Here is a 16280-nt window from a genome sequence, read left to right as displayed (position 1 = left end):
AAATTTTCTTCCTTTTTTTTCTTTTCTTTTCTTTCTTTCTTTTTTTGTTTGCAGTGGACATGGTGCAAATTTACGCTCAAATATTTTTTAACGTACAACAAAGCTGCGACTACTCCTATGGTCACAAGCTTCACTTTCGTGTTATGACCCAGTCCCAAGAAAGATCAATCATTTTATTCAGCTGCATACATTTTTTTGTTGTCTCCAGCGCTGCTTCATTACGGTAACATTCGTCGTATCCTGAGTTTTCCCCGAGCTTTTGAACTCGTGACATTACAGATCGAGTTTCAAGGCTGACTACGTTATTAATCATATTTGTCTCAGAAAAATCTACCTGGGAACAGCAGACGTCACTGTAGCCTGACAAAATGATATCCTTCATCCTCCTTAGCGGGATCTCGGACAAGCTCTCGATATTGCTGCCTGAATAACGAGGAAATGAAAGGAAATACATGGTTGTCATTCTGAGAAGGCAAGAACCTAGGGCATGGGTGACAAGAAAAAACTTCATTGCGGAGCTGTCGTCGAATGCGACCGAATTCCATTAATCAGCGGCTGCTTGACGCGAACATGGCGTATACGTCGCGGCCTCACGCATACGCTGAAGGCCGCCCTTCAATTCGCGATGCAGCTCCGGAAACTTGGGATGTTAGTCTTTAGACATATGGCGTATTGAAGTAACAAGGCAGAACTGCCAGCCATGCGGGAAAGGAGACTACATTTCCTATTACGCATGTCCTAGTCGTTATGTCCCGTTGTATCAGACAGACAAATCACGAAGTTGTGCTGTTGAAGTTTCTAGGAGCAACTCGCTTTGTTGAACGACTATGACACTCATTCAGTTGTGTGCGTGCGTGTGTGTGTGTGTGTGTGTGCGTGTGTGCGTGTGTGTGTGTGTGTGTGTGTGTGTTTGTGTGTGTTTGTGTGTGTTTGTGCGCGCGCGCTGATACCGATCTTTCTCTCTTTCTTTTCTTTCTTACCTCTCTGTCATCCTTTAGCCCTTGCTCAATGCAGGGCAGCAAACTGGGAATACCCCCTTCAAAGTAACGAAACGCACTTGGCCCTAAACTGAACGTTACAATTTTTGCATAATTGACCTTAGTTAACAAATTAAGCCCGATATAAAGAATACCCTAACGGGTTCCACGTGACAGCAAACCATATGTCATTGGTTTTCATTCAGTTGCGGTTAACCGCCTTTATTTCAATCCTTGTTTCTTGTTACACGAAACACCCTTGCAAATGTTACAGATGCCCCTTTCCTCTGCGTATCGAAAGAAGCCTGTTTCTGCGTACAGTGCACTGTACAATGGCAGATATTCGCCAGCAGAGCAGGAAGTTTCACAGTCATAAACAATCGCAAGCTTGACGCAAAGCTGATTACACGTCTTGATTCACATTAATGCGGAGAAAATCGCCTTTTCAGTAGTGATTTATTAGAGTGATATCTCACACGCATTATGCTACAGGCGGATATTCTGAGTACCGCGATAAATTGGGCGCAACAGTTCTTTTAGGGGCGAAGCTCCTCAAGGCGGCACCCGTTCGTCCCTCGTAATCGTCGTCATCGTAGTAGTCCGTAACAAGTCTTACGCTTTGACCTCCAAGGTGGTGCCGGTGGGAGATTTCTCCTGTGCGTTGTTGAACAATAAAAAATTCGCAGCGTGCGCGTTAACTAAAAGCCGAATTCTTCTGTCTCTCATTCCCCATTAGCAGCCATTGGCATGTTCCAGTAGGAAACGTTAGTAGAAGAAGTGTAAGTGTTAGCTAAAAGCCGACTTCTTCTTACTTCTTCTGTCTCTCATTCCCATTAGCAGCCATTGTTTACCTCCAAGGTAGTGCCTGGTGAGATTTCTCCTGTGCGTGATTAAACAATAAAAATTTTGTTCAAAACGCCGTTGATTGATGAAATAAACCAACGAAAGACGCCAGATGTTTTGTAAAAGCAGAACGAAAGAACGCCAGATGTTTTTCTTAAAGTGTAGTAGTAGTAGTTGTATGTAGCCTCCTCGCCCGATCGTCAACGGGCGAGGTGGACCGGCAACGGCGCGAGGACCCTGCCGTACGAGAGTTAAATCACACTAAAAGACATACTTTGCGGGCGATACACTCTAGTGAGCTTTCAACTTTTCGTCTTAATGTACATGATAAAGAAATTATTTCTACGAAAAACGCAAGGCACACCTTGAGCAATATATTTGGTTTTGGGACGCTAAATGGAACCATGAGGCGATGCGAAGCCGGAGCACTTGCACGATCGCGTTCCGTTGGCTTTCGTTGGGCATGCTACCGACCTCGCGTCGTGGAACGCGCGTCCTGTCTTCCCTCTAGCCTTGCCTTTAATTCGCACAGGGCGAGCGGGGAATGCGGTCGCTCTTGGCGCTCTTTCGCTCGGGAGCGGACTTCTTCCTTGCATTTCACCGATCACAAGTGATAATGAAGGGACCACGTAAACCAACAGTACAATAAAAGTTTGATGTTTAATATATACACGATGTTTCACACTCTTTATATTATGTACTGGGCGCATTTCACGGAAGAGTTTCACGGTTTACAGATGATTCCCTCCGTAGCTTCGCCCCACTCATCATCATTCACCCCGTGGATATGCTATGATTTTTTTCTTTGTTTGCGCGTCTATGCTTTTATGTGTTCCAGTAAAATTTACTTATGAGCAACTGCTTCGCGATCGATCGACTTATTTATAGCGCTGACTAAACTGCACCCCGTCAGCGAACATTAACCCGGGTTACACGCAGCTCTGTTAGGTGTTTTAAAGCAGCTGCGCTGGTTCTCAGGCCGTATAGTGAGCTTACATCTGCAGTGTTACAGCATAAGGCCAGGAAGAACTTTATGTACTTTCAAATAGCGACAAAATATTGCATTGCTGTAGCATATATAGAGATCACATAGAACAAATTTTATTTACTTCGGCAGATAACTTTCGTGTCTCGAGAAAAGAAAAACGTACGGAATCCAAAAACATGGTTGCCGTTGTTGGTTCAGTTGCTGCAGCTTTAGTGACTAGAAAAGAGCATAAACGAGCACTACATATAAATAAACAAATCAGCTGTACTGTGAAATCGATCCTAAAACACAACTGACGAGGTTGAAATACCTCGCGTTGGTGCACTCTGCGTAGAGGCCCATGTTGAACGGGAGGGTACTTTCTGTGCTGTCTTTTTACGCTCTTCAGTAAGGTTTCCACTTGAGCTTGTTGGTTTTCCTTTTTAGGATGTGTAATGACGCGCGTTAAGGACACAGATAAACAAGTAACACAGTGGCACACGCCCTATGTGTGTAGTATTGTATTCGGATAAATAGAATGTGCGCGTATCACGGTCACGGCGGCCGCATTTCGATGGAGGCGAAATCCTAGAGGCCCGTGTGCTTAGATTTAGGTGCGCTTTAAAGGACCCCAGGCCGTCGAAATTTCCAAAGCCCTCCACTGCGGCGTCTCTCACCCATCATATCGTGGTTTTGGGGCGTACAACCCCAACAATTGTTATTTATTAGATTATTCACTCCAGACAGCGAAGTTGCATCGTAGCTTTTGTAACCTACGTGATGGAATTTCGCACGCATAAGCACTAATGATGTCATTGAAAAGTATCTTTCCGCAATTTTCGCATTTGGAGTATTGGTGTGCGTTCACGTGCACCTTCGCAAATTCGTGACATTTCCTTTTTTTGGTTTTGTGCTTGCTAACTTCGAGTCACCATCTCCATTTTCCTTTCGCAAAGTCGACAATACTTAAAGAGACACGCGTAGAAACAAGAGCGGGCTATGATTTAGCCATAATATATTGGTTATAACAATGATTGCTGTTATATCAATTCACCACATGACTTACTAACGTCATAATAACGAAGTATTAAATTTAAACCTCCAATGACTCATAGCTATCACTTATGGCACTAAACTGCGTAACAAGCTGTGATTAATAGACAACAAACACATCTGGGCACATGTAAGGGATAGCACAGTAAAATAGAATATGTAGCAGTAATATAAAAAATCAAATGAAAGTGTAAGACACTTCTATACTCAGCAGCTGAGCTTTTAGACATAAGTTTAAAAAAAAGTTTTCTCGCGATAGACATTCTTTATTGTGAGGTATGAAAAGAATAAATCCTCAGCCCGCACCATAAGAATATAGCAGGCAAATCTCGCAATAGACAAGTGCTTACATTTTCTTTCTTCTTAAATATTTCATAAGTATTTCCTGAATAAAAAAGTAAAACCAATGAATAATTGTGCCAGCGCCGAAAATTCATTGCCAGAAATGCAGCCGCTACATTGATCTGAATAATTTCATCTTGGCGTATAGCTGTCTAGAAATCCTGTTTTTCTCACAAGAATTTCATGTTTACTTTAATGGTAGTCATACTCTCTCTGTATTTTTTTTGTCGTCGTTTACGTTGTTCATGTAGACATGCGCAAAAATTATCTTGCTAGATTACTGTCTCGTAGATATGTTCATGGAACTTTTTTAAACAACACGTCTTTCAAAGAAACCCCCATACGGAATTCTGCATCTTTGCGGAGCTCGCAAAATGAGGGGAAGAGTATTATAATTACTCATACGTCGTCTTATCGGTGGAAGTTCGTTACATGGAAAGGGAAGGACGAAGGAAATGGGGCAGGAATTTTACGCGTGAAAAGCGAGGCGTGGCGAGATAACACGAGAGCACCATCCCCGACGCCGTGTTTGTGATTCCGTCTATTTGTGTCGTAATTTGATTTTCCGGTGGAAGCCTGTATTTCACGTCCAAGAATAAAATGCTCATAGTTTTTCCCTACATGGCTCCCTCTTTGCTGACACCATATTTAAAAAGAAGGTAGCGTTACAGCTTACAATTATTGCAGATGTTAATGTCTTTTGCTGTCATTCCAGAGACGTCCATATATTGTATGACAAAAAGAAAGCACATCTCTCTCGTGTCTATTCAAAATACCATTTTCGGCCTTTTGAATAGGTACAGAGACTTCCATGAAGAGGAACAGAGACTTCCTTGCTCGTTTTGTAAAACAATTTATTGCCTTTATTTCTGTCCATATGCAAAGAGTAGATCACAAAGGTCCAGTCAAGCCAGACCGACAACATCTTATCAACTGAACCAGTTTCTCGTATTCTGCGTAGCATGATTTTGTGTCGCAACCCGCACGTGTTCTATATTTCGGTGCACTCAACAAAAATAGTTACATGAAGCAGTAAACGCGTACTAGTGCGAGTTACGTTGAATTACAAGTACTGTGAAGGAAAAACGGATTGGACACACGCAGGTATTTTTCTTACTGGTACAATCAGGAATTTCGTAGGCATCCACTAAAATATAGACGCGCAGTGGAGGTCTGTCAAATGACATCACTTCATGTAATTTTGAGACTTGTAGAACAGGACAATTCGCACGGTATATTTCACAGCGTTCCTCCAAGTCTTCGGCGTTACTTGTTCAACATCTGAAATCTGCATTCTTCGTTTCTTAAGTTGAGATCATGGACGAAAAGAAAATTCTACAGCTTGTTCTTCCAGCTCGAACGCACAGTCAGAGAAAGACGACGCCTATACAAACTAGTTAGCGATCGCACATCATCTGAGCACATTTCTATGTGGTGTGAGAAAGTCGAACGTCGGTGGCACGCTACACAACGAACAGGTGAGTTCGTAGACCGCCCTACAAATAACGCGCCAAAAAAAAAAAAGACAATGCCGCACTGCTCGAACAAATGAAACAATCGAATGCACTCTAGTGTGAGCAGATAGCTTATGACCTTAGCTGACCGCGTCACACCTTCAGCCATGTATTCTTTTCTTATATTTACGTTCGTGATGAACAGACGTTCACATAAAGTCAGAATTCTGCAAAAATTTACTGTAACTTTTTGATTGTATACGGTTTGTAATTACGGTATACGGATTGTAATTCGAAAGGGATTGATGTTCACATACTGTTTTCTCCTGAAAACGGCACGCAGGTAACGTTAGCCAATGTTCAATGCTCAAAAAAAAAAAGAAAAAAAGTGATGGCGAGAAAGCTCTCTATTTGACAGAAATTGATGCCGTCACGGCGAAGGGGTGAGACCATTTTAAGACAGTTTCACAAAACTTTCATCACGTGCTCTTTTTGAACATTCTACTGCCAGCATTCGATTGTCTCATTTGTTCGAGCGTCCCCGGCCGTTCCACATTCACACACTCTCACAGCCTGCAGTGTTTAATGCGCTTGAAAGAACGCTTGCAAAACAACATTCCAAGACATCAGACTTCAATTCCGAAACGTTTGTATCACATGTTCTTACGCAAAAAAGAAGAAAAAGAGTGTGCAAGCACTCACTTCAGGGGCACAAAGGTAGCAATGAGTGGTGGTTACATCTTCTGACTTCTGCACAAAAATAATGCAACCTCTTCACAATGCTAATCAGAGGTTATTAAGTCAACTGATGACCTGTAATAAGTTCACAGCGCTGAATTAGGTTAGGCTCCTAAAGAACGCTACGTGCAGGCAGACTAAATTCCTCACTTGGCGTTAATTTCACAGACGCGACAAAGCCAAGAACGTGCAACTACTTTTAAGGCCTGAACATTTTGTCACGCTTCACGCTCGTGAGTCCAAACAATTTACAGAACATAAACGCAACTACTTTGCCGAATATTAAAACGGTACATGCACTGTACTACAATCAAGGAGTTGTTCCTTTGAAGACCATAAAAGAATCCCTAATGAAACACGCTGAGCTATATATGAAGTGTCGCAAGTGAAGTTGCGTCTTTGCCACAAACGTTTTTTTAGGCAATATATTTGAAACGTGCTCATTCTTCAACTCTTCATCACAGCATGCTTCTTTAAATAATTAAATTTATGTTGCATCCAGTATCTTTATACAAATATATTTCTATATTTGTTTGTAATATATTTATATATTTCTGAATATCTTCTTTACTCTTTATATACAATCCTGGTGTACATACGACTAGCTACACGCTCTCTTGCTGACATACACAATTAGCAAGGGGATGAAATACAATATTCCTATGTTAATCTTTTTTTGAAACGTGTAAACATTCGCCAACGTTAATAGCTGAGAAGGTGGCTTGCAAAGAATCAACACACGATAGCATCGCAATTAGGCTAGAATTGATATGGCGTCTGTACTTTATCGTTAAATTGCACTGGTTTTGATCATGTATATATACATACATATGTTCTCATTCAGTGACATTCTCCTTGAATGAAGGAATCATTTCCTGTGTGTGCCCCATGCTTTCACTCAAGTTTTATTGAACTTTATGCCGTCGGAACTTAGAATTCGTGACTAAGTCCGGCTCATACGACGCACCCCGCATCGGTTGAACGTTGTTGTTAAAAGATAAAAGTTAAAAAGATAAAGCATAAAAGACGCCATGTAGGCTTCTTCTTTCCTTTCTTGGATACTTGCGTGTAGTTACATGTGTATTCCTATAGAAAAAAAAAATACAATTCAGCATAGCTACTTTTATGTACAGTTCACGCTGCCTAATGTTTAGGAAAAATCGAACGTTGGCGGGGTGCAGACAACAACATTCACAGAATTATTAAAGTTACTTGTTGGGAACATGCTTTTCTTAACCATGAGAAGCTAATAGTTTCCACTTGTTACCAACGTTACATTAGCAACCAAAAGAAGGTCTAATGAACGCCGGGATTGTTTTCTAAGGCAATCATTCTTGTAAAGTCTTGCAATGCATCGCTACGTCGTTCGTTTAAGCACTAGTGATATTCTATGCGATTATATTCTATAATAGCTTTCAATGCCACTAAATGATGCTCTATGGTGTTGACCTTCCTCTCATGTCTCTTCTTCCGTGCTATCAACCACTTTTTCGAACTCATACATTCGTCCAGCGATCCATGTACTGCATAGCTTCAGCCATAGTTCTAGCCAACAGCCTCTACGAGCCTTCACAGCGCGCTGTGACTGGTCGCAAACCTTCATAAATTCAGCCTTCATAATCGCGGTTGAAAAGCTACCGTGAGTACTGCCGTGCTATTGCTTTTCATAATTCTATGCTTGGATAAATCGCACCACACCGCCAACAATATGTAGTATTCACTTAGTCGGAAACAACAACAAGGTAACGACGGCATGTGTTTTGAAGTGATGAGTAGTCCAAAATACTCTGTAAGTACACTCACTCCTGCTTTCAGCTGTCCCTTAATTTTTTTTTTTTTGCGCGGATAGTGCAATCGCTAATGTTGTGTTGCGATTTGCTGTCACGAGTTATGCTCCTTTAGGCTGCACCTGAATGCATGCACCTGAATGTCCGCATCTGAATGTACGCACCTGGATGTAGCTGCGCATTTCGAGTTTTTGTTTTGCACAAGCCAGTATTACCATCTGTTCTTTGCGTATTACCAGCTATTCGCGTTGTTGTGCTAGTAAGCCTACTCCTACATGAACAAACTTACGCCGCATGGGGTGGCACGGGTCAGAGAAGGAGTGTATGTTTATCTCTGTTCTTGAGCAGGTTAAGCATACGATTGCGGGGAAAGGGTCGTAAAGCCCTAGTGCAACATTTACCGCACGATGTGGATGGGAAGAAAAATATTCGCGAGAAAACGAGCTGCGCGAGACGTCGCTCTTGAAGTTCTCCGACGTCGCAGTAACATACAAGTGCCCGGCTCAAGGGTGTTCACGCACGTTAGAAACGATTTTACATATAACTATGTACAGATCACACTTTCTTCGCGTTCGAAGAGCGAGATTAAGCTCGCAGTCGTGTGGTCTTCGTTTGTACAACAGTGTGCTACTTTTTTTTTTTTTTGAGATTCAGAAAGGTTTACACAGAGGAGACAGTGATCGCGTTTGTGCAGTCCCATCAGCCTTGACATTCTGACTGATATGAGCTGAATGTAGGTTGCTACAGCAACCGGTCAATGCTTACAATGCGCGCGAATAGGGGTCCTCGGTGTTACGCATTGATATTTTGAAACCCCAAGTAATACTTCCCAGAGTCTTCTTTGCTCATTTCCTTCTTTTAGTTCTCCTGCAGTTACATAAAAACACGAATAACAAGTTTTTTGATCTCATAATGAAGAAAGTTTGTTGTCTCAATCATAAACCCTGATGCACCAGCGAACCCTGTTTTAGGAAGACGTCATACGTAAATTAAGGTAGTATTGCTAACGTGAGAATGAAAGTGCCGGATGAAAATTGCTAAATCTTAAATTGTCGTTGCACATCTAAGAATGCAATGAAATTTTATTAAAAGTGTCTAATTGTCGTCATTAGATCAACTTGTTTTTTTTTTCAGTAACTGAGATAGACAGAGAGCCTGCTTTGGATTTTAAAGGTACCAATTCTGCTTTCGACGGTCACACGTTGTTCACTTATGTGACTCACCGCAACGAACCTAAAATGTCTTGAGGCGTCGTACATCTGATGGAGGAGTTGTGTTCGGACCTCTAAGCCACGTGCGCAGTGCCAAACGGCTTAGTCTCGACAAGCGCAGCAGATACTTAGCTTTCGACAAAGACGAAGAAACAACTGCCTATAACACTTCTAAATTTATTCTGTTCGACCTTCTCGCTCGTGATATAAAGTCGAGGTCCTGCACTTCTTTATTGCATGAAAAAGCTACGACTGCCTCAGAACGACACTGTCTTTCATTTTCTTGTTGACGGGCATTAAAAAAAAGGTATTCCTTTATATACGCTTTATGCCCTCCTCAAATACTTTTTTCTTTGTGAGGTTGCATGATTGAGATAATGCGAATTAATTTTCAGTTTTGAACGCGCTGAATGAATTTTGTCATCCGCGTGCAAGCTTTCGCTATGAGGCACGCTGCAACCTCATTTCAGTACTTGCATGCATCGAGCACAATAAACTCTAAAAGCAGAAGCTATGAGCGAATGCTACTGGTCTCTCCTACGCGACTATATACCAAGAAATACAAGAAAGCGCTCTCCTCGCTCGTATCTGCAAGCATCAGCCCCTAAATGTATGGATTCTGATGTCATGTCAGAATCCTTACAACAAGAATCTCAGAGGAGTGAGCCGCATCAACGGGACGATAGCCTCATTCCGCTTTGGGAACGAAATCAAAGCAGGAAATGCTGTATTGGAACTTAATACGTGACTGGGAGCTGCTGCAACGGCGCCTGACTTCTTTTTCACTACAGAGTATTTTCTGCATGAGCCTTACTCACGATGATATGATTGTGCGTTGCCCACGTATGTAGCGGCGTCACATGATCTGCACACTGGAAGCCCCGCGCGTGAAAACGTGACGTACTATAACTGCGCGATCTCGATTTTCCACACCCGTTCGCTTAATATTTCTTTAAAACCGGCTTCATTGTGACGTTCGATTTGAACGCTGTGAATGTGAATCGCTTGTTTAGAGCTAACGTTGTCTGCTCAGTCAGTTATACGCGCTTTAGTAGACCTGGACAATGTAATCTGAAGGTTGAACGACTATATTTCTTTCTTTTGCTAATATAGATAACCAAATAGTAGTACGGACTCACAAATGTCCTTAGTACAGCAACAGCCTCCGCCCCTACAGTCTTCAGATAATTAACATTCAGAACATCATATAGGGACCCATTTCTGTGCCGGGAACTTTCCACTTACGCTGTGCAAGGGTGCTATTCTATCGTAAAACAATTTACACTCTCTGGCAAACTTTACAATCTCATTGGATTTTGCGACACTCGGAAATCTTTCGGTTAGATACATACATACATGTCTATAGCACCGATGGAAGCACGCGCCAGCTCTTAATTACAACGTGCAGCCTTTGCCCGAAAGAGGACGGGCTACGCTCACCACGCGTACATAGGGTGCACATTTGAGACATTGCGGCAGGCACTACTATCGAGGATAACCGCGTAATCTGAGGAAGCGTTACAACGCCTTGAATAGCTAGACGATGCTGCCCGAACGGTCCTTCAGCACGAATTCACGGTGCACCAGTTCGAGAACGTCGCGTGCAGATGTCTAAACAACTAAGATTTTGTCTGATTAATGCACGTGCACTTTAGTCAATGTTTCCCCCTGCCGCTGCAGAGCAGACCCTGAAATGCCAGCAGCTTAAAGCGGTCTCTAAGTGAATCCCAGTGACGGAGGTCAACGCCTTTATACTCCAGGCTCGAACTGCCCGCGATAGAGTTTATATTTACCACGATGACAGTTTACGTGGACTTTCAGACACTTCGATATCAAAGAAACAGATGGAAGCGTTCTGCATTTTTGTACAACATTTTTTTCCCTAATGTAGACACTTTCCTGCTCAAAGAGAAATTCTGGATTCCATCGAGCAGTTATTCAGAGTGAAGCGGAATCTTCATTCTAAAAAACTGCTGGATTTGACTCAAAACAACTGTTCTAAATAACTGCCCGATACAGAGAAACCCTTTTTTTCTTGTATGAAATTTATAACCAGTAGTCTAAGGACCGTCTTTTCTTTAAGTTCAGTAAAATATTCTGCTGGAAAAATTGCAGCAGTACGCAATTTAGAGTATTTTCTTAAAGTGACAAGCATCCTCGGAGCATGCGAATATCCGTGATCTTACCGTTAACTCGCAAAAAACTCGGTGCACTGTGGTCTCTTAATGTTTTCCGAAGGCCGCACTGTTGCCTTCGCACAACAAATAAAAATGTAGTCTGTATACATTCACCCCGCGTCTCAATTTAACCCTGGTACTTTGATGCAGCATATCAAAAAGGACTGTTTCACAAAAGAACGCTGATGAACGAGAGTTTAGCCTAACCAGATGAATACGAAGGGTTCGGTGGGACGTTGTAGCTACGGAGACGTCATACGTCGAAATCAGCGCGCGGTAAGTTTGACGTGAGCCAGACTAAAGTTGTAGCATATATAGGAACAAACCCCTCGTAAGACGTGCTTACAAAAAAACATATCCTTGGGCATGTTGGTAATATAAGTTAACTTTTAGTGCACACAAAAAGAACAGGAACTGAAAAATGTCCGCAACGTCCCTTTCAGTTCCTTCGGATCTTGTTTTTATTGTGCGCTACAAAATTTTATCTCCTTGCGAAAGTCGCGCTGTCCATTCCACGATATTTTACTAACACGCACCGTTATTCCTGTCTGTCTTTAATCACTGACGCAACTGATCGCAACGATCGCTCCTGCCATAGAGATATGTCTCAAAAGGTTTCATTATGAGCTGATGAACTGGCGCTGGCAGACGCCTAAAGAATATTTTACTTCAACCACTAAATACAAGCTAACTGTATGTCTTCAACGATGAACTCTGAAAATATTTTTTTTAATTACGTAATGACGCATTTCTATTCGACACATATGAGAAAGAAGCTAGCTTCTAAACTCTCACAAAATAATGCTGGTATCGGTAAGCCACATGTGACCATTAACCGTTTTGCGGCTACTAGTAACCAGCTTACTGCTGAGTGGTATCACGTGCCTCCTTTCTTTTCGTCTTCTATCTAGCTTACGAGACCCGTAACATGAGGCAACAATCTACTCCCCGACGCTGATAAATGGCTGTTTTCTGATAAGTACCTTTGATGTTAAGGCGTTGGCTGAATACCTTATTTATACCTTAACGTTCACAATTATCTAACTTTCACTCTGCCTTTTTAACTAACGAACCCTTCTATCATATCTTGAATGCTAGCTGTTCAGCAGTGATTGCGACTACCGGTACCAGCAACATCGATATCCTCTTAGATGTAAACATGAGCACTTGGTATTCGAGCACCCAAATTCGAGGCGCATGATTGGTGACGTATTTGACGTCATGTCTAGAGGTTAAGTTCATGATAATGCTCGGTTGCAGAGTACCTGTACCGGCAATTTCGTAACGAAATGTGAGCTACTTTTTTCCTCATTGAAAACGAAAGGCTGATAACAGTCACTGACTGGTCATGATAGTCAGTTGTAAGTCTACAATGCGAAACGAATACGTTCAAAACGGTTACTATCGTACAGAAAAAAACAATGAAAAACCCTGCTGCGATAAAAGTTGCAGAGAATACAACAAGTACTCGTCTGCACTGAGTCATCCGCTCCGAAAAATACGGATGTAGATTATGGTTCATGAACAATCCTGACTGCACCTTACACATAAATCCTTAGCTGCCTTGCAAAGCGGAAGACAACGTATACCTACACCGAAAAAAAGACAGCATCCTATACAAGAAGACAGACAAGCAGAAGACTACAATGCGCTAACGCTACTTCTGTACATAACCACCCCCGAGATTAATGCGTGCTTACAAATGAGGGCCACATCGTTGATATGCGGTTGTCACTCAAACGCTCGTCACTAAAGAGTTCATTTCACTCTCGCCGACGAAAAATAGTTATCCCACGCATACGCACCTCATATTCAGGAAGAAGTCGCACTGCTGACTATGCGCAAAGCGTGCCGGGAATAAAAACATGCGTGGCTGCATCGATAACACCCTTGTTCTGTACGTCAAGCGCCATTATTGCATTATCAATCGAAAGGGCAGCCTTTGAAATGTGCAGTTGAGCCAGACTTGGTCCTGTATTGACAGTCGGTGATGGTGTATTGGTAGTGACTTTCCGTTCCTTTCCTTCTGGTTAATTAATTGCATAATGTGAGATGTGCTTTGGAAAGACCGCCAGAAACCTTCATGAACTCGTCACAGCCGAACGAACCTTAATGAAATACTAGCTCTTGTCTACGCATTCTACCTTCATATCGCTGCTGCGGGAAGAAACCCTACAGGGCTAAACATTTCGCGAACCTTAAACGTGGTAGTTAAGGACGCCCTCTAGATAAAGGTAGATCTACGCTGTGTGAAAACCTATACGCATGCTCGCACCGGCCCGACGAGAGAAGGTTGCGGTCACGCCGCCGTCAGGGCACCTCGCCGCCGCTGGGTAAGCTAGCCCTCCTTCGCTGGTTGTCGTCCTCGGGCGCGGGTGTGACGCGAATCATGAGGCGCCGCGAGCCGGTGCCCACGATCTCCTCGACGTCCGACGACTCCTCGGCGAAGTCACTGAGTTCCTCGAGCGAAGCGGCTTCTTCTCCTTGGAGGCGCCTTTGGATGATGCCACCCATCATCTGGTAGTCGGCCGCCTCAGCGTCCCTCAGAATCTCCGTCTCAGCCGCAATAGCTGCCACCATGGGAGTCGGTGCCGGCGAAGTAGGACTCTCCGGAGGTGGAAGCAGACACGCCGTGCTCTCCAGCTCGTCCGTGATGCTCGTGTATTCGCCGCGCAGAGCCGACAGGAAGGGAGCTCGTGAACTGCTACTGGCCGGTCGTGGCTCGGTCCATCGGCTCACGCACGACATGCCACGCTCCAGACGGCTAGGCCTGCCAGAGGCCTGGTGTTGCTGCAGTATGTCACTGCCACCGCCAACGTCAGGTTGGCAGACGCTCTGCCAGCGCTGCAGATTCTTCCGCTTCTGTGAAGCCATGTCGAGCACTTCGTTGGTGGCTACCGTGAGCTGTCGGCTGAGCCGCTGGTGGGCCGTCTTCCTTCGGATGGAACCACCGCGCCGCCTGCCGGAGCCTTGCCGTACGAGGAGGTCCGGCGGTGCCACAGACGTGCCGTCGGGCGCCGACAGCGCGACCATGACTGGCCTCTTGGGAGACACCGGCGCAGTCTCTTCTGGCCTCCTGCTAGTGTCGGAGCTCAGGTCTGCTGGTGCTGGGGACTGCGGAGGCTGCGGAGGCGGTGGCGACGGAGACCTGGGCTCGTATTCGGGCGGACTCGCCGAGTGGTCGCTCTCGGCCGACGGACTGCGGCTGTCTTCGAAGTCCAGCTCCTCCGCCTCGAGCAGGCGCTGTAGTGACGTGGAGATCTGCTCCGCGATGTGCTCGAGCTGCGTCATCCGGATGTCCAAGCCCTGGATGGTGGCGCTGGCCTTCATTTCCCACTGGTGGATGTCCTCGACCCTCTGCGACATGGCGTCCACTCTGCATAGAGAATTCAGCTTTCAATTTCCGTCGCATGAAGAGGATCATTTCTTTATTAAAATGAATCATTCTGCGAAGAGCAGGACTATGCGTTTGAGAAGTTTGTGGATTCACCAAAAGAAATGTAATTTTCAGGGCTAAACCTGGTAAAAAAGACACGCGCAAAGCAAATGTTGTGTTCGGTCTCCACCTGTTCTGTTTTTGTCCCCTTTAATTTACGTTTATTTTATAATTAGTACACTTCTCTAAAGAGCTACAAGTAATGCCCCGGATGTCTCGTTTTGGTTTAATATCTGATCTCTTCATTATGTTAGAAAACTGCCCCTCGATTCATTCCTTGCTTTCGTTCACTAGTGAAGAAGTTAGAGCATAAGAACTACGGCTCCTGGAGGCCTAGCCCGGGCCAGTGATTCCTCGTTGGACTCTAAATAAAGTTTATTACCTACCTACCTGGAGCAAATATAAACGACAATATTGATTTTCAAGCATTATTTGATTATGAAGACCTTACAGAGTTTAATTGAAGCGTAAGGGGCACCGGAACGCATATGGCCAACAGAAAGTTAACTAGCAGAGCATAGATTATTCTAAAAGGAAGAAAAGAGACATTCTAGCGTTTGACCAACAGTGATTATCGTTCAACTCTGTAACGTAAAAGTACGCTGTGCCAAGGCTTCCGAATGAGGAGAGCCCATCGTGGCACACGTGCCTCTCAGTGGTAGTGAGCACGCGGTTCTCGGTGGTCATCTGCTGCTGAGTCTCCTGTTCGCGAAAGTAGCCCTCGACGCACTCCTGCTCGAAGTCGTGAATACGTTCGATGTCTGGCTCATCCAGGAACAGCTTGAGTCCGTGGTCGAAGGTGCGGCTCTTGCCTTTCCACCAGCGCACGCCGCACTTGATGGCGAGGTGCACGTGCGACAACACGATCAGTGGCGGCGGCAGCAGCGGCTTCTGCTCGTATTCCATCACCACCGTGAACCGCTGAGATTTCCACACGTGCTGGGAGATGGCGTTCACCTCGATGAAGATGTTGCTGCAAGAAAAGTCAGTCAGCTTGGGTTAATCCCGTCTCGAATGAATGAATGAATGAATGAATGAATGAATGAATGAATGAATGAATGAATGAATGAATGAATGAATGAATGAATGAATGAATGGTTCGTCAAACAGCGGTCTTACTTGAATACGGCGATGAGGAGGTTGACGAGCAGTATATTGGCGACCAATAAGTAGACGGCCATAATTGCCGGGTTGATCCAGCTGCCCGGCTGACATGTGTATTCCCCAGGCTGGCCCTCGTTTGTGCAGACAGCTGGCCCAGCCAGGCGTGCAAGAAAACCGTCTCCGTTTCACAC

The 16280-nt window shown here is 44.2% G+C and overlaps 1 protein-coding gene across 1 annotated transcript in view; it reads right to left on the bottom strand.

Moving 5' to 3' along the window:
* Positions 1-9831: 9831 nt before the first annotated feature.
* LOC119385908 (transient receptor potential channel) overlaps positions 9832-16280 on the bottom strand; it is a 13002-nt gene continuing 6553 nt past the window's right edge. Inside the window, exons 2-4 of the mRNA XM_037653273.2 lie at positions 16105-16237; positions 15635-15958; positions 9832-14925 (exon numbers count right to left, since the gene is read on the bottom strand). Of these exons, the coding sequence (XP_037509201.1) occupies positions 13860-14925; positions 15635-15958; positions 16105-16237 (1523 nt within the window). The 3' untranslated portion in view covers positions 9832-13859. The remainder of the gene's footprint in view (positions 14926-15634; positions 15959-16104; positions 16238-16280) is intronic.

Source organism: Rhipicephalus sanguineus, chromosome 3 (genome assembly GCF_013339695.2).
Source record: "Rhipicephalus sanguineus isolate Rsan-2018 chromosome 3, BIME_Rsan_1.4, whole genome shotgun sequence".
Taxonomy (NCBI): domain Eukaryota; kingdom Metazoa; phylum Arthropoda; class Arachnida; order Ixodida; family Ixodidae; genus Rhipicephalus; species Rhipicephalus sanguineus.
The sequence above is the reverse complement of the archived record's forward strand: the minus strand, read 5'-3'. Positions and strand labels throughout refer to the sequence as shown.